At 36.9% G+C, this 25,923-nt stretch overlaps 1 protein-coding gene and 2 non-coding genes across 3 annotated transcripts; all 3 read left to right on the forward strand.

Annotated features, from left to right (window-relative positions):
* The first annotated feature begins 7,990 nt into the window (after window positions 1-7,990).
* Window positions 7,991-25,141, forward strand: LOC107788877 (uncharacterized). Its single transcript, XM_016610610.2, has 19 exons — window positions 7,991-8,386; window positions 13,414-13,488; window positions 14,283-14,433; window positions 14,529-14,597; window positions 14,775-14,944; window positions 16,107-16,244; window positions 16,859-16,984; window positions 17,917-18,015; window positions 19,577-19,697; window positions 19,862-19,925; window positions 20,331-20,385; window positions 20,475-20,599; window positions 21,827-21,900; window positions 22,697-22,746; window positions 23,413-23,499; window positions 23,848-23,898; window positions 23,974-24,057; window positions 24,417-24,467; window positions 24,790-25,141. The coding sequence occupies exons 1-19, from the start codon at window positions 8,081-8,083 to the stop codon at window positions 24,871-24,873; spliced, it is 1,980 nt and encodes a 659-aa protein (XP_016466096.2). The 5' UTR covers window positions 7,991-8,080; the 3' UTR covers window positions 24,874-25,141.
* Window positions 9,518-9,612, forward strand: LOC142165651 (small nucleolar RNA snoR113). Its single transcript, XR_012696305.1, has one exon. It is a non-coding gene; the product is annotated as a small nucleolar RNA snoR113 (small nucleolar RNA).
* LOC142165650 (small nucleolar RNA snoR113) lies at window positions 9,897-9,991 on the forward strand. Its single transcript, XR_012696304.1, has one exon. It is a non-coding gene; the product is annotated as a small nucleolar RNA snoR113 (small nucleolar RNA).
* Window positions 25,142-25,923: the final 782 nt, after the last annotated feature.

Raw genomic sequence — 25,923 nt, forward strand, 5'->3', positions numbered from 1 at the left:
AGTTCTTGTTGAGAATCTAGCGATTTTGAGATGGAATATTGTTTGAGAATCTATGTTAATCGCATTGAAAACTCACCTTAAGTAGTATGAGAAGCCTTGGATGACTTGAGGATGAGATGAGAGGTTTAATCTTTAAAGAATGAAGCTATTTTCTCTCTCACCGTCCCTTTTATTTCAACTGCACGCCTTAGGCGTCACAATCCGCGCCCAACGCTACCCACGATGCCCAAAGAAAATTAGTTCTAGTTTTGACTCGCCCCCGGCGCTAAGGCAGCTTATCGGGCTGATTGGGCGGATATTTACGCTTATCAGTTTGTCTTATCGGTTAACGGCTTGTAAATGCACTAATTCGTTAGTCAACCGATAAGATATTTGGGTAGATCGGCATCGATTTAGCAATTATCGGGCGATTTATTGGCTAAATCAAATAGACAATGAGTACATATATGTCACGACCCAAACTGGAGGGTCATGACTAGCACCCGGGCCATATTTGCCGAACACCAACGTACATTTATCTAACTTTCCTTATTATCTTTAAGGGCCGACGAGATTAATATAAATGGTAGACATGGATCATGAACAACTACAATGAAATATAATGGCATGAACATACATAACATGGGATGACCAGACATCTAAGAAACTATATATAAGGTACGAGCTACCATGCTGCCATAAAAGACTATACAGCAAAAATCAGCCGACAAGGCATACCAAACTATACATGAGTCAACATATGTCTATGAGCCTCTAAAGGAATATAAGTACTGCAATATTGCCAAAAAAGGGCCCTGACATACCCATAATATCTATAACAAAAATGCATACCAAGACCACGGCAAGTCCGGAGAAGGGATCTCGCCAATAACCATTGAAGTGGGCAGCCTACTGTGGTGGGGGAGCTGAACTGGACAACCTACTGTGGTGGGGGAGCTACACCTGCCTGTCTATTAGGGCCTGCAGCACCACATGCATTGTCCACAAACAAAAGGACGTCAGTACGAATAAAATACTAAGTATGTAAGGCAGGGAACCATAAATACTAACAGTAATGTAAACAAGGATAGAGAATATACAACCTGGAACATCTGAGTACCTCTGAGGGCTACTGACATGAAATGCATGATACATATGTATGTATACATAAACTTTTAAAACATACGCCTCTGTGGGCATCATCATCATCATATTGTACCCAGCCATAATAGGCTTGGTAAAAACGTACCCGACCATCATAAGGCTCGGTAGAATCGTACCCGGCCACGTGGAGCTCGGTAAAACCCAACTGGTTAGTGGTTGCACAATAGGTACCGTTCCCAGTCATCTATAGTATGGCTCGGTAGAGTAAAATAGATACATATGTATCATGCATGCTGGACTCATTGGAATAATATTCTGAACCTTTCGAAGTGATGTTAGGTTGGCATCCTCTATACACGTTATTAGGACTAACTCTTCATCATGAATCTTTTAAGAATCAGGAAGTACCAACAACATTAATAACATAAGAATAGGAGAAGCAACATCAAATCAATCGCTCCATAAGAAGGGAAACAATGTAAGTACTGCTAGCTTCTTAGAGTAGAGTATCTTTGGAAGCTCGTTCATTATATTATATACAATTGGAGTCGTGCAAAAGAAGGAAAGGGATAGCCTCACATACATTGTATATACTTCCCAACCTCAAGCTATGCAAATTTCACGACTCCTTAGTCTACAATAAGAGAAATGATACTATCGTTATCCTTTAGGTGTCGTAACTATTATGTATCTACCACAACCTATTTACGAGGAAACACACATCACCTCTACTATTTATATGACTTCTCACAAGTCAAAACAATCACCAAACATCCCAAACAAGATCAATAATAATCATATTGATCCTCCCAAAACATTTCACCAACCAACAACACTATTACCAAGCCTTTCGATATATATTTCACAAGTTCTAGCTTCAATGACTTAGCTGCAACTTGGATAATCTTAAATACATGTAGAGTAAGAGTTCCTTACCTTTAAAGAGAAAGAAAAACTCCAATTTGACCTTAATTTCCCACAAAATATCCCTCCAATGCTGCCACAAGAACGAGGAAGCGAAACTAGCAATCAATTAGGGTTTTTCGGCACTAGAATCACTTTAGAAGACTTGAAATCACCTAGGGTTGATATTAAAAACTTGAGGGAGTATTTACAAAACATAAAAAATTTAAAACAACCTCCCACACGAGCTGAAACAACACAAAAAATGAGCAACAACAAGAAGAACAAGAAACTTACTAGCGCCACGGGATTTCCGATACTTGATTTGTGTTGTTTGCACTTTGTTTGGTCTTGGATCATGAGAAAAACTTGAGAGAGTATTTTTAGGGTTCTAAGGTCTGAATATACTGTAAAATAATGACTAAACATGGGGTTGAGGCATCTTATTTATATCCGTATATCTTAAACCGCCTATGTAGGCCCCATAGAAAGGTGCTTGGCGCAGTCTCACGAAAATGTGAATATTTCTCTACTTGAGATTGTATGGATGAAAGGTTTAATTCATTGGAAACTAGACTCATAGATCTTCAATTTGATGGGTAGATCATCCCGTAATTCCTAGTAAATTGGGAGAAAAGCTTAGTAGCATTCGACCTAAAGTTTAAGTAAAATTATGAACGTAAGTTGCGCCAACTTTTGTCGACTTTTGTTTCATAACTCATTTGACTTCAATACTTATGATACGGATATTATATGATTAAAATACCTTAAAACATGACCTCTTGAGTATATTAAGCACCTCTAGGTTTACCCAAAAATACGGATTACAACTTCCTTGATTCGTTTAACTTCTAATACTTGTTAACCCCCCTTATACACCCTTGTATCATTTAAGACCAATAGGATTAACTTCTTATTATCTCAAAGATAATACCTCCTCGGATTTACGTTGACTAACTTATGGTATAAACTAACGTACGTGAATATGAGTTGTAACACCCTTCCCTCCTAGGAGCATTCGTCCTCGAATGTAAGGGTTTATGGGGAGTCTAACTCATCGTGGATTTCAACGAAAATTTCTGGCCAAGTTTCTCCTATGAAATGGACACTAGCCAAACCCGCAAGCAGTTAAGCCCAACGTATTCCCTCAAAAGGCTACAAAGCATTATGGATATGTAAATTATCTGCATATCACTATTTTGCATTAAGGAAGAGTATTCTCAAGCTATTGCGTACCTCATAGAGTTGTTTCACCTTCTAATGGGTCCTTCGTTCCCCTGACATCCTCGTTATCTTCATTCTGGAACAGGTAAGGGTATTTAGACCTTATCTTGTCTTCTACTTCCTATGTCATTTCTTTCATATTCTTGTTCCTTCACAATACTTTGACAGAAGCTACATCTTTTGTTCTCAACTTGCGGACTTGTCAATCTAATATACCACTGGCACTTCTTCATATGATAGATCCTCTGTAACTTGTACATCTTTGATAGAGACGACTCGAGAAGGGTCTCCAATACATTTCCTCAACATAGATATATGGAATACCGGGTGGAAAATTCTAACTCATAAGCAACCTGTCCAATTCGTCGAAGAATTTTATATGGACCGATATACCGCGGACTCAGCTTACCCTTCTTCCCAAAATGCATAACACCCTTCATCGGCGAGATCCTTAGTAAAACCCAATCATCAACCTCAAACTCCATATCACGACGTTGTACATCAGAATAAGACTTTTGTCTGCTTTGCGCCATCCTTAGTTGTTCTTGTATCACTTTCACCTTCTCAATGGCTTGGTGAATCAAATATGGGCCATATAATTTTGTTTCACCGACTTCAAACCATCCCACGGTGATCTACATCTTCTCTCGTACAGTGCCTCGTACGGAGCCATTTTAATACTAGAATGGTAGCTATTATTGTAGGCAAATTCTATGAGTGGTAGATGATCATCCCAACTTCCTTTGAAATCCAGAACACATGCTCGTAGTATATCTTCAAGTATCTGAATGGAACGTTCAGCCTATCTGTCAGTTTGCATATGGAATGCAATGCCGAGATTCACTTGTGTGCCTAAACCCTTCTGAAAAGACCTCCAAAAGTTAGCCGTAAATTGAGCTCCTCGGTCTGATATAATAGATACTGGCACACCATGAAGCCTAGCAATCTCCTTGATATACAACTTCGCATAATCTTCAGCCGTGTAAGTTGTCTTAACTGGCAGAAAATGGGCACATTTTGTAAGTCGATCAACTATCACCCAGATGAAGTCAAACTTATGATAAGAGCGAGGCAATCCAATAATGAAGTCCATATTAAGCACCTCTCATTTCCAGGTCGGAATCTCTATATTCTGAAGCAATCCACTAGGTTTCTGAAGCAATCCAGGCATAGTCTAAGGAATAGTAGGGAGCTCCAAGGAATGTTATATTAACCAATTATAAACCTAAGGGTTTATTATGACCGGGTCCAGTATTCGGACCGATCGATAAAGTCATACACTTGGATTTTTCACAAACGAAGGCAAAATGAAGAAACTCTTATATTAATGAAGGACGATTACAAAAGCCCACGAGGGGTCCTTACACAGAAACAACGAAGCAAAAAATAACAGCTGAAAAGCCTAATCTACTTTCGAGGGTATATCCTTGGGAGCGACATTTTCGAGAACCGTTTCCTCGGGGACCCCATTTCGATCTTCAGAGCGCTGCCTTCGAGAACCTCTTTCGAAGCAACAATAGATGAAGAAAAGGCTATAGCCTGTCAAAGAGCAAAAGCTTTTAACAGGCGAGGAAAATTGTGGCCTGGTGAAAAACTTGGCGAGTATGTGCCTCGTCAGCACTACTATTGTGAAGCCACTTCTTGAGACATTGTACCGGTGTGGGATGCTAAAGTTAGTAGATAGCGCCACCTCGCTCCATGGAAAGAAAAAAGAGTGAAGCACCACACCAGATTGAAGTTAAGAGAGATGAGCAGCGGTTTATGATCCACATATCTTTTGATACGGGAAGAATTTGAGACCCCTCTCTCATTATTTCGGGCTAACAACAACAACAACAACAACATCCAGTATAATATCATTCAGTGGGGAAAATCTCTGAAAAAGAGCCATGGCATAACTAACAAAGTTGATGCCGTATGGACTTACGATCACGGGTTTGAACCATATAAATAGGAGTTTGGAGGAGGATGTATAGAAGGGAAAGGGCTAAAGACTGTTGAAAAAGGACTAAGTGAAGTCTTGGTTCAAGCAATCCCCCATTTATAGAGAGACAGAAATGTAACTGACGGTGCAATCAATGCTTTTGGGGAAACGGATCGGCGGGGCAATCAATGCTTTTGGGAAAATGGACTGGCGGTATATTCAATGCTTCTAGGGAGACGAACCGATGGGATGTTTCAGTCACTTCGAATGCTTACGAGCATGACGTCATGACGAGGGGTTCGAGAAAATCGGGGTCAAGATCATTTCTTATCGTTTCACTCTAAGAAACGCAGGGACTATCTATATATAGTCAAAATTAGGGAAGACTGTTTTAAGGCTCCCGTGGCAGTTCAAGCCCGGCCTCGATGAGATCAAAGCACAGTCCATGGTCCATCCCCGAAGCATTCGCCTCGGCAGGGTACGTCGAAGATTCACGATGGTGTACCTCGAGGCAGTATGCAAATCGACGACCATCATTATAGAAAGGCGGGAAACCCCCGAGGGCACACGATGAGGACTGACAGAGTCTGTAAGAATAGTACAAATCCGTACTGAGCCGTTATACACTTGTATTGATATTATTTCTTTGTCATTTATTAGACATTGTGTTGGGATTCACCCCTCCTATATAAAGGGGACTCTTATCATCTTGTAAGGGGATTCAGATTATTACACAACATATTGAATACAATACAACATTCTTTGCTTAAACAACTGCTCTATATATTTATTGCTCATTCTTTCATTGTTCATTTATTGTTCTTCATTTATTGCTCATTATTAACACAAAAAGCCATCTTTGATGCCCTCATTATCATTGATTCCTCATCAATTGTTCATCGTTATTAGCCCTATCTAAACCTCGAGGCCCTGCTCCAGCCAGCTCGAGGCTCAACATTGTGACCCAATTGGTTTGCATTTCAAATATTCTTTACTTACACTTAGCATCTATTGCCCTACAACTAGTATTAAAGTAGATCACATATTTTTAGAACCACAAAATCAAATATAATTGTAGTTACCATTTTTAAGGTAAACAGTTTGGCGCCCACGGTGGGGCTAAAAATAATAGTGATTGTTTTGGTGCTAGTTTTCTAATAACACATGTTACTCTTCACACCTTTTCTTGTCAAAGATTCTTTGATTTCAAGCTTAATCATGTCTAGCACACAAAATGCACATCTTCACGACAGTATAGCGGTATAGGGCTGGGTGTACCACCATTGGTTGTGCTCATTCCATTGGGGGGAGGGGGAGACTAAGAAAGATTGTGCCATGTTTTGTTAATGTCATAATAATAAAAAAATATAACGCATTCCTTTGAATATCTTTTTACAATATTTTGTCTTTTAAATTTGAATTAAAATTTTTTAAGTCACAACTATATAATATAATTTACAAGAAATTGCCTTAGATTAAATTCTTTTTAAAAAAATAGGCCAGGCCCACTTAGGCCCGGGACCGGCCCACTTGGGCCGAAACCATTAGTTCATGGTCCGGTCCTGGTTTGGTTACCTCCAAAAGCCCACGAAGGCCGCGACCGTTTAAGTCTGGCCCACAAAACCCGAGCCCACATAGGACCGGCCCACTTAGCCCGTTTAGGCCCGGGGCCGGTCCGTTTGCCAGCCTTATATATAACTTTCATTTCTAAAACCAAATAAGAACCAGTCAAACAAAATAAAAATTTAAATCAAAAAATACTTTTCAAATTTTTCTCCAAAAATTATTTTATAGCACCCTAAGGTATTAGCTAGGGATGTCAAGGGTTCGGTTCGGCCGGTTGTTTTGTAAATTTTGTACCATATCAATTTTCGGTTATTCATTATGTATAACCAAAATTAGACTTTTTGAAACCGTCCCAATTATATCGATTTCTCTTCGGTATTGGTACGGTTCGACTAATTTTCGGTATTTTTTTTAAATGTCATATAAAAGTCACTAGTAGAAGTATAATGCAATAACATACATACTTTTATATGACTTAGCAAAACTCTCTAGACATTTTTACATTTTAAAGGGTGATGAATTAATAAAATATGAAAGATGGCTAGAGTATAGATCCATCAACTACTCTACAATAGTATAAAAGAAACTAAACATTTTAATATAAAGAAAATATAAATCACACGAGTGGAAAGATATTAACCAAACCGGGATTGAGACTCAATAATAAAGTCTATATAAGATTAAATATTCAAAAAGATAAATTTAAATCATACGAAAGAAAATATAATCAATATATTATAGTTTGCTATTCATAATCGCTACAATGCATTGTGTCTTGCTAGTGAATATGTTGGAATAATTTATTTTCGATGGGAGTAGCATAATAAGTTTGAGAATTATGATTTTGCGTTTATTATTTGTTGGCTTGTAATTATTTTCATAATTTCAAAACCCACAAATTTTTTAATGTTTTATCATTTTTAAACTTAATATATAGATATATTTTTCACATGTAAATTTATTCGTACGGTTCGGTATTTTTTCGATTTATTTTCATAAAATAAAAAACATACCCTAATTATCGGTACAATTATAAATTTATATAAAAACTTACGATTTTGTTAAAAAAAAACCTAAAAATCGATTCGATATATTACGATTCGGTCGATTTAGTCGGTTTTTAAATGTCCATTGACACCCTAGTATTATGTAAGAAGCGACATAAGAATCAAGTTCAAGTTTCAGTGCAGTCAAAAAAATACTAGTGATTTTTTTTATGTGTCCAAGCCTTAGTTGAGGCACACACCATATTTATAAAAAGAAAATAAGATATTACTTTTTTACTATTTCTAATTTTCCCTAAAACCCTAAACCCCTATAAACAGAGGACTCAGATCTAGCAAGGAGCAGAAGCAGCCATTTCTCTCATCCGAGTTCGAAATGGTCGGTCCATTGCTTCGGTCTCTCTGGTCCACTACTAGAACCTCCTTCTCCTCTTCTTCCCACTATTCCCGTATCAAATCCTCATCCTATGCTCGAGCTTTTTCCACCGCCACTGCCACCGCCCCCGGCGGTGCCCTGGATCCTGGCCGCCTCAGGAATGTCGCGGTTATAGCTCACGTCGATCACGGCAAGACTACTCTCATGGATAGGCTCCTCCGCCAGTGTGGCGCCGATATACCTCACGAGCGTGCCTTAGACTCTATTGACCTCGAAAGAGAGCGCGGCATCACTATTGCTTCTAAGGTATAGGACTCTGTATATATACACACGCGCGCTAACCTTGCTACTTTGTGTATGTGTTAAAAGGTGTAATCACTACATTTAAATCTGGGATGGACAAAAAAAATGCTTTTTGAATAATTAACTCTTTGCGTTTGTTGGGGCTAATCACAGTTACTGCAAGCCTCACTAGGATTCTCATGCTAGAAGAAATGCGTTAGATCAATCAAATCTTTTAATGGGCTAAATCCAAATCGTGTCATTTCTTTTCCTTATTTGGACCATTTCTCCATTTGTGCGTGTCAAAAATTAAATTAGAAAATGTTAATTTAGTGGTTTATTTTGTATTGCTTACCTATACTAAGCTATATGTGTGTTGTATTATATGTACATTATGTCCATACGTATTAGATGTATCTGCTAGTGGACTTGAAATGTTGCTAGAGAGTTTTTTTTTCGTGTGTGTGTGTGTGTGGGGGGGGATGTGATCGTTTCGTCAGTTTTGATAGTTCAAAAGGAGGGTCTTTTTTGCTGGAATTGGATTCAACTATAAATTTTAAATTGGGGCTGACTTGGTCCATGTTTTTATATCAGTTGAATTGATTAGGAGGGAATAAATTTTGTGGAATAAAGACACATAAGCATGTAAATATGGTTTAGGAAAAGGCCCACTTACTGTCGCCCAAATAACGACAAAGGCTTGCTCTCAGAGTTATCTGTGCCTTTTTCAATTTGTATTACCATGGAGCTCCCTATGTTCTTTTCCTTAAGTATTCACTGTCTTCCCTTCATTGATAGCAATATTTTATGTTTTGTTCAAGTCACCCAATTGTCCCTTACACTTGCTAAATTAAGATAAAAACCCTTGTTGCTAACCTTCAGATGGAATTATCACAGTAATTAGACCATGAATTCCTCTGTCATTTGAAGATGCTTTATGAGTTTGACTCTCTTCTCACTATAGTAGCTTGTACCCTGATTCAACCAGATTTTCGGCTTAAATGTTCGTGGTGTTCAGAGTTGCTCTGTGATTTGAAGATGCATGTTTTTTTTCCAGTTTCATTAGATGCATATTAGTTTTCAAATACATGTGGTGATGTAGGATATCAGAATTGTAAGGTTGTTACTATCTGAAGTCCGAATTACTGCTTCCACTGGCAATGATGAAAAAAAGGCCGGACTTACGGCTGCTACCATGTGGTTGGTAGTAGAGAGATGAAAGTTACAGCTAGGTATATTTGCTGAGCCAGATATGGATGATATTAATCTTAGAAAGTTTTAGCTGATGAGTTGTTTTTTTCCTCCGAATCTTTTGACTAGTACTTAATTTCTATATTGATTTGATTTTTTCCTTCTAAGACTAAGAGGTTTCGTGATGACCACCAATATAATTCCTTAGCTTGACAGCCGTGGATTAGGAACTTCCCTGTGATTTTGATTTAAGATGTATATTGTTTTTAAAATACATATGGTGATGGAGGATATAAAAAATCTAGAACTTGTTACTATGTGAAATGCAAGCTACTGCTTCCTTTGGCAATGATGAAAGAAAGGCCGGACTTACGGCTGCTACCATGTGGTTGGTAGTAGAGTGATGAAACTTACACCAAGGTATATCTTCTGAGCCAGATATGGATGATATTGGTCTTTAGAAAGTTCTAATTAATAGTTGGTTTTCTTCACCCTTATCTTTGTCCCCATACTTAATCTGTATATTGCTTTGCTGCTTTGCTTTTTCCTCAAACTGAGAGGTATTATGAATGCCCCGATATGATACCCCTTTTGTACACTTTATGTGACGGTTGACTGTGCACTCGCTTTAAGTCTTGGAAGACCTGGACACATCAGCTAAAAGTACTGTCATTTTTATGGGTATCAAAATTTGAAGTAATATTGTATCCTCTTATGATTTTTAGGTTGTCTTTTTCATGGCAAATTTATAGCAAATTCTTGCTCCTCTTTTGTCTTATCGTTAAGCATTTTGGACTTACAAGTTGTTAGACCACTTTTAAATGTATGATTGAGTAGTTCGAAGAGGGTAAAATTGGAAGAAAGAAAATGTAGTTTCGCTAAATAGGAAGGGTGTCAGTGTTTTTGTGGTAAACTACAAAGGTAATAACATCATATGAAAAGAAAAAAAAAGGAGTAATAGAAATGTGGTGCGCATATAGAATTAGAAGCTGGAATAAAGTGCATGATTCTTTTTTTTTTTTAATGAAGTAAGAGAATTTCATTAAAAGCATCAAGAAGATGCATAGCAAAAGAGAGTACAAGTAAATAGAGTGTGTCTGCTCATAAACAAAAACAAAAATAAACCTATGTTAAAACTAAGGAGCAGATACAGTCCAAAAAATGATCACAACTAGATACAGGTGCCTGATTAAGCCAAGTAAAAAGGTTCAATAAACATTTAGCTTTAAGAGCATGGTTTGGAGTTGATATCCCATCAAAACATCTGCTATTCATTTCAGTCCATATACACCAGAAAATAGAAGCGGGGATCAAGAGCCAAGTTTTTTTTGATGGATTTGCCAACTCTCCAAGAGCACCAGCTTTCGTAGGCCTCTTTAATACTATTAAGCATGACCCAGGCTAGTCCAAAAATTGAGAAAAACATACTCCACAAATCTGCCACAACTGCACAATGGAGAAAAAGATGCCTCACACTCTCTGGCTTCATCTGACACATGTAGCACCTATTCACTATGTAGATGTTCCTTCAACTTAGATTATCTTGAGTGAGACATGCTTCATATAAGGTTATCCAAGTGAAACCAATTACTTTAGGTGGAAGTTTAGTTCTCCAGATGAGTTTCCATGGCCAGTTGTCAATCAACTCCTTGTTCAAGCACAAATGTGCATAACCTTTCTTGACAGTGAATATCCCATCATGTTGGCCATCTCATAATAGTTTGTCTCTGTCCTGAGGTTTGATAGTGACCCCTGCTAGCTTAGATTGAAGCTCCAGATAGTCATTTAGCTCCCAGTCCTGTAAGTTTCTCCTTGTTTGTAGGTCCCATGAGTTGTTGTGCCATATTTGACCCAATGTGGAGTTTTGATTGTTAGCTATGAGATATAAATTTGGGTAGTCTTCTTTCAGAGTCTGGTTTCCTAACCACTCATCCTTCCAGAATGACACATGTGCTCCATTCCCTAGCTTTATTGAACAGTTGAGCGGGAATTCACTCCATAGGCTTGAGATAGAATGACACATGTGCTCCATTCCCTAGCTTTATTGAACAGTTGAGCGGGAATTCACTCCATAGGCTTGAGATATGCTTCCAGGGACCAGTTCCATGTGGTAACCTGCTCTGTTTGGTGCACCATTGACTTTGCACCCCATACTTTGCCATGATCACATCTTTCCACATTCCAGTGTTCTCAATGTTATACCTCCAATGCCACTTTATTAGCATGCTCTTGTTGTGCAATGCTAGGTCTTTTATGCCCAATCCTCCATGCTCCTTTGGCAGAATCACTCTTGGCCATTTCACCAGATGAAATTTGTTGTTTTGACTATTCCCTTCCCACAGAAAGTTTCTTCTAATTTTGTCTAGCCTTTTCTGCACCCTGGTTGGTATAGGAAATAGGGACATGAAGTATGTTGGTATGCAGTCTAGGACACTGTTAATGAGTGTTATTCTGCCCCCTAGTGAAAGATATTGCATTTGCCAAGTTTCAAGCCTTTTTTCAAATTTCTCTACTATCCCATTCCAGATATCTGGTGACTTGACTTTGGCTCCATGTGGTAGACCCAAATATGTTGTGGGAAAAGATCCCACATTGCAACCCATTAGCTCTGCTAGCTCCTCCATATTTGGGACTGTGTTTGCAGGGTAAATAGTGCTCTTCAATCTGTTCATTGGAGGCCGGATATAGCTTCAAAAATTATGAGTGTGAAGTTAAGATAGAGCACTTGCGACCTATCAGCTCCACAGAAAATAAGTGTGTCATCTGCATACAAGAGATGAGAGACACTAATTGAGCTCCCAACAAAACTTTCCACCTTGAAACCCTCCAACTAGTGTATTTGGTTTGCTTTGTCAAGCATTTTGCTGAGGCCTTCATTGCCAAAATGAACAAAAAGGGTGAGAGGGGACCTCCATTGACAAGAACTGAATACTTCACAGTTGTTACACAAAACTTGATCCACCTTATCCAACCTCATTAGCAATTAGTGCAGCATCAGTGATTTGTCTTGTTTTGATGAATGCATTTTGATGCCCTGAGACAAGGTTTCCAATCACTCTTTTCAGTCTTTCTGCTAGGATTTTGGAGGCAATCTTTCTGATCACATCAGCATCAGTGCATGATTCTTTTTTTTTTGGGTCCTTTCCCCTCCGAATGGGAAATTTCCGTGGAGATTTCATTTTGTGTTCTTCTTTGCGGAGTCATTGTCCAAGTTCATTCTTTGGATGAGATGAATTTTTGGATGACGATCTAATACTGACCCCACTATGTAGGATTAGACTGGGTATGTTGTTGTTGATCTAATACTGAAAAGTTTATAGGCATTAATTAACAAATCAAATACAGATTTTAGGATAATGTGTGATGTGCTTGGGTAATATTGTATTTTATCTACATTTTCTACGCTCAAAATAAATGACTTGGTTCAGTTACAAGGTTAGTTTATTTATTTTCAGTTTAAGCGAGATGTTCAATTGATTATTCTCTTCAAAAGAAAGTATATGGGTTTAAAATTTATAAAAGATTCAACAGTTGTTGACAAATCATGGTGAAGGAGAATTTTGTTTTGTTCTGAATGATTTGAGGTCATCAATTTGAGAGGAATGAAGTTTAGACCAAGGGGTCTAACTTAAAAATGTGATTTTACTTTCTGAAGAAGAGGTTATGATTGTCTTATTTGGGGGCCATATTCTTTTTATTTAATTTTTTATTTTTATGACTACAAATTGGGTCAACATGTTAGTTTAAACATTGTTTTGATTAGGTAGCATTCCTGGTGTCCTTTCAAGTGAATCTCCATTAATAGAATTACTTGGACCAAAATTTGGGTGAGCTCTGATATGCTTTTTAACACCTTTAAGGTTACATCCATCTCGTGGAAGGACAAAGAGCTTAACATGGTGGACACTCCTGGACATGCGGATTTTGGTGGTGAAGTAAGTATTTTTTTTTTTATTATAAATTTTGTGATTTTCCTTATAATGTAAAATCACTGATATATAAATCACGTTGAAGTCTCCACAAGAATTGGTAATTAGACTATTACCTTGGGATCAAAGTGTGTAAAAAGTGTTTAAGATAAATTGAACATTACATATAAAAAAGCGTGAAAGTGTTGAAATTTTTGAAAATTATTTGGATTTTGAGGGAAAAGTGATAAATAGAGTAGAAAACATTGATCTGCTTTGAAATAGAATTACCACTGTAATTTCTTTCTCAAGTAAGAAGTTCTCCAGTGTCGGATTGTCTAGAATCAATAAATGGATCAGCTGGTATAGTGTTAAAGAATCACAATAATTTCAAGATTTTGGGAAGTCCGTCAGGCTCTAGTTGAAGCTATTATTCTAGTCTTCTTCTCCTTACATCCTTTAAAGTAAGATTGCTGTAAAAGCAATTTCTTTGTGGTAAACTTTTATTTGAATTTTGGTATGTCGTAGAAAAGCTGATAAGACTGGATATTGAATGGGAGTGAAATATAAGAACAATAGTCCATTTTACCCTAGTGACTTGGCAATACCTTTTCTATTGTTTTTATGTCATCTTCATCTAAAAAAATATGGAAAGTGGATAATTGGTGAAGTTGGTTGCTGTCAAATGCCATCAACTTTGACTTTGTCATGCAGTGTTTTATTGTTTTGACGGAAGTTTTTTTTTGAATTTATACTGAGTGTCACCTTATATTTCTAGGTTTACATGACAATTATAAGCTGTACTTTTCTTTTACTTACAGGTTGAGAGGGTTGTTGGGATGGTTGAGGGAGCAGTACTAGTTGTTGATGCTGGTGAAGGTCCACTTGCTCAAACAAAATTCGTTCTTGCCAAGGCCCTAAAATATGGTTTACGCCCTATTCTTCTTCTCAATAAAGTAGACAAACCTGCAGGTATAATGGTTTCTAAGGTGATTCTCAATTTCTTATCAGTCATTACAAGCTTGTTTAGTAGTTTCATATTTAACTGTTCAACTGTACATATGCAGTGACTGAAGAGAGATGTAATGAAGTCGAGAGCCTTGTATTTGATCTTTTCGCAAACCTTGGTGCTTCAGGTTCTAGACACATCGTCTTTATAAAAATTCGAAGTTCCTTTTTCCAGTCTTTTGCTTGGACTCTCTCTCTCTCTCTCTCCACACACACACACATGCAAACTCTATATCTTCTATGTGATGGATTTTGAATTTAACCTCCAACTATTTTCTGATCAAGCTTGTATTCTTTTGTTTCAGAGGAACAATTAGATTTTCCTGTTCTTTATGCCTCGGCGAAAGAAGGATGGGCATCTTCCACATATACAAAATGTCCTAATGATGTGAAGGATATGTCACACTTGCTTGATGCAATTATTGGGCATGTTCCTCCTCCAAGTGCTAGCGTAGATGCCCCTTTCCAGATGTTGGTTAGTATCACATTTGGATAACTTAGTTTATGAATCTACATTTGCATGAAATAAATGATTTAGATGAATAGCTGCATATGCCACTTTGCAAAATTTAAAGCGTAGCAAGTGCAAAAGCTGGTAATGGGTCTCATATATTAAAGCTTACATACATTTAGCTCTTGTACAACTTCCTGCACTTGGTTATGATATCTTCATTTTTTCAAATTGCTTTTAGCCATGGCCCAGGAGTAAGAAATTCATCCATCTTCTTTTTTCCCAACGAGATTGTACACTGAATTCCTTCATATTTGGATGTATTATCGATGAGAAAGTGCAGAAGAGTGTTTGTTCTGAGAGCATTATTTTGTAGGACGATTGAAGTAATGCCAAATAGAATATTCATTTGATGAGTTAGCAACAGAGATGGAAGAGAGAAGCGAACACATGATCATATGACTATGAGCTTATAAATTCAAAAAGAATTGGATACTCACTGTTAGAGTCAAAGAAATCTTGGAGACCAGTGTATGCGAACAGATTAAATAGTTTGGGCTGTTTTGTTATACAGAGCTAAGCTAGATGTATCTATGATGGATATAATGCTGCAAGATGAATTGGGAAAGAGAGCTTTGTATGTGGGAAATGAGTTGTTTAAACAATCAATCAAAGAAGCCGAGCTTAGGAACAATTCAGTCAGGCTGGTATATAGCCTGGAAAGCAAGGATTTAACAATAGGTGAGAAAGCAATCCAAATAGAAAGAAAAAGGTTGTTGTTGTTGTGTGTGTGTGTGTGTGTTGGGGGGGGGGGGGGGTTCAGGTTTTAAGGGGCTCAAGATTTAGGATTTATACAAGAAGAGCCAAGATTCCTCCGACCATTCCGTTAATTAAGTACAACAGATGAGGTAGTTTTAAAGCTTGTTATAGTGTAGATTTATAGTACTATCTTCTTTGAAAGGTGATCTCAACTTAAGAAATAAGTTCTCCATCTTTTATGTGACTCATTGGGCGCAAACATTTAGGTTGGGGTTCCTAATTAGATGTACCGAACCATTGAAGCACCTGGTTGATATCTCTTTTCCAGGTCACATTCTTTTGATGATTTTTAATTCTGAATCATTTCAGAATCTTTGCAGTTCTATGTTTTATGAGCATTGAGAAGATGCTTAACAGTTGCTTTCAGGTTTCTATGATGGAGAAAGATCCTTACCTTGGTCGTGTTTTGACGGGCCGTGTATCTTATGGAGTTGTTCGTGTGGGTGATAGAGTACATGGGCTTAAGAAGACAGAAGATGGAACTGTAAAACTTGAAGAAGGAAAGGTTTGTTGTCTTAAAAATTAACGGAAAATCTTTTATCTGTTCAAATTTTATTATTATTTTAATATGTTTTAAGATGCTAGAGTAATATTTGAAAAATCTAATAAATTACTGTATGTGGAACCATTAAATTAATTTTCAAAGTTCCAAGTTTGGTCAAAGTTTGAGTTAGTCAACCTAAACTGAAATCCAAATTTGGTAACTTTTTGGTGTCAAATAGTCAAAACCATGTAATAGAGAATTAGGTGTTGTTTTATCATGGGATATTATGGTATTGTTTTTTGATACTTTAATTAACGTAGGAGATAAATAACTTGAAGAATCTATTGTTAGAGTGTTGATTGTAATGTCGATGGCAACTTTATTATGAGTCAAATTTTTAGAGGAAAGCTGGATTAAGGTATTTCATTTTATGGTTTACTAAGCTAAGTATCCGGACAACTTATTTCAAGCTTGAACGATTAGGATTATATTATCCTACTATTTATTTATTTATTTATTTATTTACCTATATTGTTGGAATAGGCAGCCTGAACTAGTGCCATGCCTTGATATTGTCAGCTAATGTTCACTTTGTGTTCTTTCCATGTTTGATGGTCAAACGTGCGGCTTTACAGATTGTAAAGCTGATGAAAAAGAAGGGTATGAGAGCAGATCCAGTTGATAGTGCTGGTGCAGGTGACATAGTATCGATGGCAGGGTTGTCAAGTCCGACAATTGGGCACACAGTTGCAAATGTGGAGGTATGTGGATTTGTTATCACTTTGCGATCCAATGAAATTTTAATTGTTTTATGTGGCACACCTTCCTATTTAATTTGTCCCAAAAAGAATGTCACTTTTCTATATTTAAACATGATTAGCTTAAAATTTCCCAATTTACCCTGAATGTGATAATCAATAGCCACACGAATGTTTATGGCTTGTTTTAGATCACAAGTTTCAAAAGTTTTTCTTTCTTACTTAAATTACATGCACAATCAAACATTGCCACATAAATTGGGATGGAGGGAGTAAGAATTATTAAATGGGAGGTATCTCCTTTTATAATCTTAGGTTGTACATCTTTAAAACTAAAATCAAAGTATTGAGATATCCAACATAGATGATGGTCGAAGTCTAACAAGCTACTAGTGATCACAAACAACTACTCTGCCTCAGTCCCAAACAAGTGCGAACGGCTATAACAAGCTACTAGTGGTAAGGTGTGTAATTCAATAATTGGAGGTATCTCCTTTTATAATCTTAAGTTGTACATCTTTAAAACTAAAATCAAAGTATTGAGATATCCAACATAGATGATTGTCGAAGTCTAACAAGCTACTAGTGATCACAAACAACTACTATGCCTCAGTCCCAAACAAGTGGGATCGGCTATAACAAGCTACTAGTGATAAGGTGTGTAATTCAATGTACATTCTAGTCAGTTGATTCAAACCAAGCAATAGTTGATATCTAATTCATTATGTTACTGCTGTTTTGCGTCCTTTTCCTTTATATTTCGACTAGTCTTTTTTATGCTTTGTTAGTTGATACATTTTAGTACTTGTGACTTGTTTAACTATATTTTTCTGATGTGTTTCCTTGTTATTGTCCGCGCGGTATGTGGTTCTTGATCGGTGTAACATGTTACTGATCCTGAACTCTTTTTGAGTTTAACCTCTCAAATTTGATAGGTTATGACAGCATTACCTACTGTTGTGCTTGATCCCCCTACCATCTCCATGACTTTTGGTGTCAATGATTCTCCCTTGGCTGGTTCTGATGGTATTCATGTAAGTATGTAATTTTGTTCCGCTCATTTCCTATTTGTGTGATCTATGTGTACGTCTAGTTGCATCTGCTTTTAATACTCCGAGAATGTGATTATCAAAAATACTTGGAGAATGTCTTTACAAGAGATACCCATCTCATCCACTACTTTTGTGTTTAATCATTTATGGCCTTTGTCTATTTGATCCTAATAGAATCCATTTTTTTATTTCACTTATGTTTTATGTTTTGCCGAGGGCCTATGGGAAAAAGCCTCTCTACCTTACCAGGTAGGTGTAAGGTCTACCTATGCACTACCCTCCCCAGACCCCACTTGTGGGATTAGACTGGGTCTGTTCTTGTTGTTGTTGTACTTCTGTTTTATGTTTTATCTTTACTTTTGATTGTGACTGAGGTTGATGAGTTGTAGTTGTGAGCTAGGTTCAGGAGGTGCGGTCTCCTTTAACCTAACGAAGATGATCAAATTCTAGTGTTTAGGTTCCACATTTCTTGAGGGCATGAGTTGTAGTCTCCTTGTATGTTATTGGGGAATCCTCCCCTCATGAGCTTCGTTTAGTGTTAGAGTTTGTCCAAGGTCCATTTCTTCCCATGGTAATCAGAGCCAGGCACATCGGTCCCTATTATTGTGTTCCACAATTTTGGGCTCCCGTGTTATGTTATCCAAGTTCTAGCTGTTCAGTCCTAGGTATGGGGGAGTGTTAACTCCCACATTTGTTGAGGGAATGGGTTATAGTCTCCTTAGATGGTCTTGGACGGTAATTTTGTGCTTGATTATAACAAAATCTCCTCTGCAATTATCTTTTTCCTTTATGTTAAATTTTATAATATTGTCAAGTTTTTCTTGGACCACTATCTCTAATTAACCTTAAAAGTTTCTTCAAAACGAGAAGGAAAGGAGCATGATGGTCTGAAATAAATTAACTCATTAGTTACAGAATAAAAATGCATTCTTCATTTCTATGCTAGTTCTGTTCCCTTTCCTATTTACCAGTTAAAAATGAAGTTGATATTGTTTCTTCCTTACATTCTCTAATAAAAACTCTATGTGATAGTAAAAACAGAGAATGTCTGTAATTATTGTTCTGAAGGGTTATTGTACTATACAGCCTTATAAACCTTTCTGGAAATAAGAACATTCAGTTGGGGCAGAAGTGAAGATGTTAAGGGTGGATGGTTTTCTTTGCTTCTCTTTGCTGTTAAGTTGCAAAAATTTGGCAGTTTGTAATGCTTTTATATGCAGAGCAATTGGTGGGGCTTAATGTCTCAATTGACTTTTTTTATTTGATATTTGGGTGAGAAATACTGAACCTATATATTGCTCCTTGTAACCAATAAGAATTTTATTCCCATAAATGACTTACCATTTTGAGATAGAGCATTTTGGAATCAGTGTCCATAAATTTATTGAATGCGGACAAAATTTTCAGTTTTGGCTTTCTAGAATTCCATTAGGTATCTTTGATTTTTGTTTGTGAAAACTGCCTGGGAAGTAGGATTTGCTAAAACTGCTGCTGCTTCTGTCTGTTTTGATGTCATCTAAAATGCTTTTTGCACTTTTTATAGTTGACTGGAGGGAAAATTGGTGACCGGCTGCTAGCTGAAGCAGAAACAAATCTCGCCATAAATGTTCTCCCCAGTACATCAGAATCATATGAAGTGCAGGGTAGAGGTGAACTCCAATTAGGTGAGCTGTTTAGGTGTAACAATTTCTGACAATATTAATGTTTATCTCCTCCGATATGCTTAAGGGACAATAATTAAACCGGATCAAGCATGCCACCTGAAATATTTTCCTCTAGAGTTTTACATACAATCTAACTCTTCTTTCTGTTTTCTTGTCCATAATAGGCATCTTAATTGAGAACATGAGACGTGAAGGATTTGAGCTCTCTGTCTCCCCACCTAAAGTCATGTGAGTTTCTTTGTTATCGTTCTAGGCTTGTTTGCTAGGGAATTACACTTTGATATGCATGTGTACTCTTAATTCTATACTGTAAACTTGGTGACTTGGTAAATATTGTTATGATTACTCAAATATTTCAGGAACATATAGAGCATTTAGCAAAAAAAGAGCAGGGGAATTATTTCCTGTCATGGTCTGTAGATTGAAGCTTTCCATAACTATACAAGCATGTTGACATGCACATCCCAGTACATACACATGCATATATATGGTAGACATGTATAGCTTCATTTAAGACGGTATCTTTTTATGTCTTGAATTGTCTAATGATCACTCTGCTATTAATATCAATTATTCACCAGTAATCTAGGCGATAAGCTGTTAATATTGCATTTGCAATGTCTGTATGCATAGGTACAAAGTAGAGAAAGGCGTGAAGCTTGAGCCAATTGAAGAAGTGACTATTGAGGTGCACAAGTCAAATGCATAAGCCTAAGATAAATTTTTAACTTAATTAGAACTTATGCCAAATCTCTAGGCCACGTTTTCTATTTCCAGGTTGATGACGAGCATGTAGGTTTGGTCATGGAAGCACTTTCTCACAGGCGGGGTGAAGTTACTGACATGGGCCCTGTTCCTGGCAACACGGGAAGGACTAGAATGTGTCTTACATGTCCTTCAAGGTATTTCTTTTCACTTCTTCTTTGCAGGTTTTATTACTGTATCTATATATATATATATATTATATATATATATATATATATATATATATATATATATATCTTTCGACACAAGGTTCATTCGGAATAATCAAATTTATTAATGTCAATAAAGATTTCTCTTTTAGTATATACTAGAAGGTTAGTTATCTGAGCATATTTTTGTTCTCCATCCTCCTTTTTTTGATAAGTAATCAAAGATTTTATAAATACTTGCACTAAGCCGGTGGACCCTTGATAGGAGAGGGTGGAGGTCGAGAATTAGGATAGAAGGTTAGTAGTTAGTAGTTAGTCGAGCTTTTCCTTGTCCTTAACAGTAGTAATAGTGTTAGCATTGTATTTTCTTATTCTTCGGTTCCTATTATTATTGTGTTCTTTTGCATCGGTTTTCTTAATACCTGGCTGATGTTTCCTTCGCTTTTTTACTATCTTGCTGGTGTTATTGCTTCTTTCTATCTTTCCTTTAGCCGAGGGTCTATCAGAAACACTCTCTCTACCTTCTCAAGGTAGGGGTAAGGCTGCGTATACACTACCCTCCCCACCCCAGACCCCACTTGTGGGAATACACTATTTTTTTTTCTTTCTTTTTTGTTATTCTTCTTGTTGTTGCACTAAGCCAGTGCTAAAAGACATAATTACTAAAAGTGCAGTTCCTCTATTGTATCCAGAAATCCAACTTCATCATGCACAATAAGCAGGTTGCACCAAAAAGCTAGCAAACAAATACATCTTTGTTTAAGGCTATGTATGTTTCTCCTGTTGCCTTCAATAATTCTGCTATTTCTGTCAAGCCAAGCAGTCCACCCAAATGGCTTGGGAAATGATGTCCACCCTCTTTGTTCCAACATTGCAATAGCTCAAAATGGATTTTGGCTTGCCAAAAGAATGTTCCTTTTATATGGTCTTTGTCTTTCTAGTGTAGCCCATAACCCTGAAAGAATGTGAAATTAAAAGTTATTGGATAATTTGGTTACTGGAATAATAAAGGTAAATGTCAGTTTACTGAAATGATTAATCAATGCATTTTTTTCAAAGATTTTATCTAAGGTAACCAACAAATTTGTGGATTTCAGTTTCATGTTTGCTTTTCTGTATTCAGACACTCTCCATATACTGCATATTCATCAAGCTTGTCTGATTGATTCCATTGTTTAGTTTGTCTAATTTTTAACATTCCCTGACCTATTGCAGAGGGCTAGTTGGCTATAGAAGTGTGTTCAGCAGTGACACCCGTGGCGCTGGATTTATGCACCGGGCATTTCTAAGTATACTTTTCACTAATCCTTACTTTTTATCCTTAAAATTTAATCTGTCCATTTCTCCAATTTCCTGCTGCACATTACAATAGGATCTTTCTGCGTATTTCTGCAATTATGTCCTCTCTCCTATTTTAATACAATTTAATAGTAGACTGAAAAAATGTAACTGTGTGCTAGCATTAGCAATATGTGGATCTGAGTATATCAGCTCAAATTGTCTGTAGTAACACATTCTAATCTGGTGTTGCAAGGTCTCAGAATGTACACGTGTGTTGCAAATGTGGTCCTCTTTATATCCTTGTTCTTTCCTCGGATCCACATCGGGCAAACCATTCCGTTCTTTTCTTTCTTATTTTTGATCTTCTGAGCTTTTGGGGGCTGAAGTTCTTCATGGGCGAGTTTTTTCTTTGACAAGGAATATAGTGTTAATTATATTTTCAGATTTGAGAAGTTCTTCAGAACTTTTGGATTCTCAATTTTAATTGACAGTCAAGAATAAGGAAAAGCTTGTCCTTGACTTGCTGATTTCTGAATGGCACTTCAAAATGAGCTTTTGCCCTCTTTTTCTGCTATGAATAGATGCAAGTGAGGATGTATCTTTGAATAATCACGATCAACTCTCAAATACATGTGTATAGAGCAAACTTTCATTTAGCAATTGCCAAGGTTCTGGTTCTGTTGGAGTTATTCGTTAGCTTTGTTCCTTCTTTGCTTACTTGACTAATAACACATGCTTGTTGAATTCCTCACATATGGTTAAACGAACTTTTCATTGAACTTAGCATTTTTCATCTTGGTGCAGCTTATGAAAAATATCGTGGTCCTCTTGGAAATGTCAGGAAAGGAGTACTAGTAAGCATCCTTGTTACCCTGCAAAGACTGTTTGAGATCTTTTCTTCGGTCCCCTTGTCCTGTTTAATGTTGCTTTGTGTTTCATCTTTGTGAAGTATAAATGGTGGGGTATGTCCCTCTGTTCTGCCAGGGATGTCTTTTTCATTTCCCATTCTATACATCTTAAGTTTGTTCAGCCAATTTTCACTTTATAACATTGTTACTATGTAGTGATGCGTGAATGCATGTCACTTGGCCAGACATTTCAGAGTTTTTCTGTATATTGTCCTTTTACAACTTGTGACTTTCATGGTTCATGCTTCATAGTACCAACTTAAGATGCATTTACATACTTACCTGCTTAAGGATGCTAGGTCTGAATAAATAAAACATTTTTTCTCTAGTTTTTCTCATTGTATTTTCATGGATGACAGTTCAATCACATGTAACATTGAAAATCTTTGCAAAGCATCCTCGTTGAACCCAGAATTTGTTGGCCCTTATTCTATTGCCAATTGTCTTTAGCATATTTGTTATGAGTACATCTAATTCAGCTTCCCTCTTACACTTTGAGGCAGTTTAGCTTCAGATTTGAATGTCTGCAAATCTGTATACACCAATTGTATTTCGATATAATATCCTCTTTCCATTTGTGGATTATTGTGCCTCATTCTATTGGTTTAACAGGTATCAATGGGCCGCGGGTTAATCACTGCTCATGCTCTTATGAATTTAGAAGCTCGTGGAATTCTCTTTGTGGCTCCTGGGATGGAGGTGGTTCAACTGAACTGTTTGCTAACTTTTTCTCTTAGTTTCTTTCCTTACACTTGGTTCCTTTTGGGAACACACACACTCTCTCTCTCTCTCACACACACACACACACACATATATTACCTGGGGCTGATGGCTCTGAGATGTTGTCATTCAAGTTTTGATTACTTATTCACAAAAAGAGGGGGAGATGTTTTGAGTGTGGAATGTATAATAGACTATAGTACCAGAGTCCTTGTAACGTGAAGACTTGTAAAAACTGAAATGTCGAAGTAAACGAAGAAAGCAAAACGGACATGCTCTTATGAACAATATAAAAATATTCTGATCTTTGTCTTGGATAATATGCAGACATACGATGGCATGATTATTGGAGAGCATTCTCGAGATACCGATCTTGATGTAAGGAGCTGTTGTTTCTTATCTTAGTGTATTTGTCATGTGCATTTGTGACTCTTGGGTGATTGCATGAAACAGGTCAACCCAGTTAGGACAAAAGAACTCACAAATGTAAGGGCTGCTTGCAAGGATGAGAATGTGAGGTTAACTCCTCCCCGCCTTGTAAGTATCTCATTTTGCGTTCACTTTTTTTTGGGGGCGAGAAATATCTCATTTTGCGTTTTACTTTATCCAGTTACAAAACTTTTTGCTGTTGACATCTTGGGTATGGCACTCTTAATCATATTTCCTTATGAGAAGTGGTTAAAGAATGTCCACAATGAGGGTCCCTTCTAAAGGATGTCAGGAAATATAGTTTAGTAGCTATGTGGAATGATCCCCTGTATAAGTTCTCTCCAACTGTGATAAGTTTCAGTCTTCACTGGATTGTCCATCTTCGAGAATGTCTTAGCTAAAGGATTTGATGGTGTTATGTTTTGCTCCTATGGATTGTATTGATTATATCGTTGATTTTGTTGCAGATGAGTCTTGAAGAAGCCATAGGATACGTTGCTTCGGATGAGCTTATTGAGGTATGTTTGCTATTTTAACTTCTCAAACATGATAAAATGACTTGCCGTTACAGGTAACTCTTTCTATAGTAGTACTTATCCTGAATCATGGGTTGCTTGGTCAATAAAGCTTTACTGACTTGCACAATGAAAATAAAACTGATTTGGCATTACATAATATTAAGCAGTGTCACTGAGACGAAAACTAGGGGAGCGAATGGGATTAGATACCCAGTAGTCCTAGCCGTAAACGATGGATACTACGTATCGACCCGTGCAGTGCTGTAGCTAAGGAAATAAACCTATGCTAATGACGCATTTCTTGTAAAATTTATTGATGCAGGTTACGCCAAAAGCCATTAGGCTAAGAAAGAGATACCTGGAAGTGAACAAAAGAAAGCAAATGAGCAAGAGACCCAAGGATTGAAGCCTTTTTCTTTACTTTTCCTCGATACCTGTCAAAGCTTGTGCCACCGTTTGTATACGTGAAGCTTAATTATTTTCACCTCTACTTAGGTGTTTCTCATTTATAGATTTTTACGCTTATATAGATAGAAAAGAAAAAATGTATCATACAATATTCTTTTTCAAACACTGGATACCAGGAAATGTATTTCGCTGTAACAGCTGATTAAAGGCAGAGTTACTGAAAATAAATGCTCGAACGCAATAAAATTTTGTCGAACTTTGACTCTTCCCCTTCTCATCGTTCAACCAATTCACTTGAATTAACGTTTTACTTTTTTGTGATACCCTCTAAAGTTTCGTTTCATATTTAGTGGTGCCATCTGTTGATTTAGTGAATATTATGCGGTATCATCTTTTGCATTAACTGTTCATACAATTTTTACTTTTGTTTATGCCTTCTCTAATACAAATGCAAGCTGCAAACCATTTCATTTGCAATTGTGAACATTACTTAATGCAACTCCTGGTTATAGACTAGTTATACAGCGAGGGAGATCAAATTTCCAGTCCTCTTTCTTTGCCTTGTTTCCTACACGGGGTTCGCTTTCTGTTTTGTCGTTATTATGTTCCTATCCCATTTGACTGTTTCTGTTTCCACCCTTATATCCCAGAGGGGCTACTTTTCATTTTGGGAAACTTACACAAATGTACCAAATAAATTTCCTTACCAACCTCTAGCCATTAATCATAGACTTAGCCAACAAAAATTGAAAAACCAAATAATAGGGTTCCTTCTCTCAAAGAATCACATGCAAAAATCACCTTCCATATTTTAAGCGTGATTAGCAACACTAGATACAAGACGGAAATGAAATTTTATGGATGAGGTAGCAATAAGGTGATGAAATACAAAAAAAATATACAATATTCCAAAAATCTAAACAAAAAAGGAACTTTTTCAATGGGTATAGTTGAAATTCATTGAAAATATATAATAAGTCAATATACAAAATTTAAGGAAGATTGGAGGTGATTTGGACTGGTTTTATATCAAAATTCGTAATTAAAT

Source organism: Nicotiana tabacum, chromosome 10, assembly GCF_000715075.1.
Source record: "Nicotiana tabacum cultivar K326 chromosome 10, ASM71507v2, whole genome shotgun sequence".
NCBI lineage: Eukaryota > Viridiplantae > Streptophyta > Magnoliopsida > Solanales > Solanaceae > Nicotiana > Nicotiana tabacum.

Excerpts from the sequence above, each read along its gene's own strand:
- LOC107788877 (XM_016610610.2), top strand. The coding sequence starts at position 8,081 with ATGGTCGGTCCATTGCTTCGGTCTCTCTGGTCCACTACTAGAACCTCC. Across the intron at positions 8,387-13,413 it reads GCATCACTATTGCTTCTAAG|GTTACATCCATCTCGTGGAA; the intron begins GTATAGGACTCT and ends AACACCTTTAAG. Across the intron at positions 24,468-24,789 it reads CTTCGGATGAGCTTATTGAG|GTTACGCCAAAAGCCATTAG; the intron begins GTATGTTTGCTA and ends TTATTGATGCAG.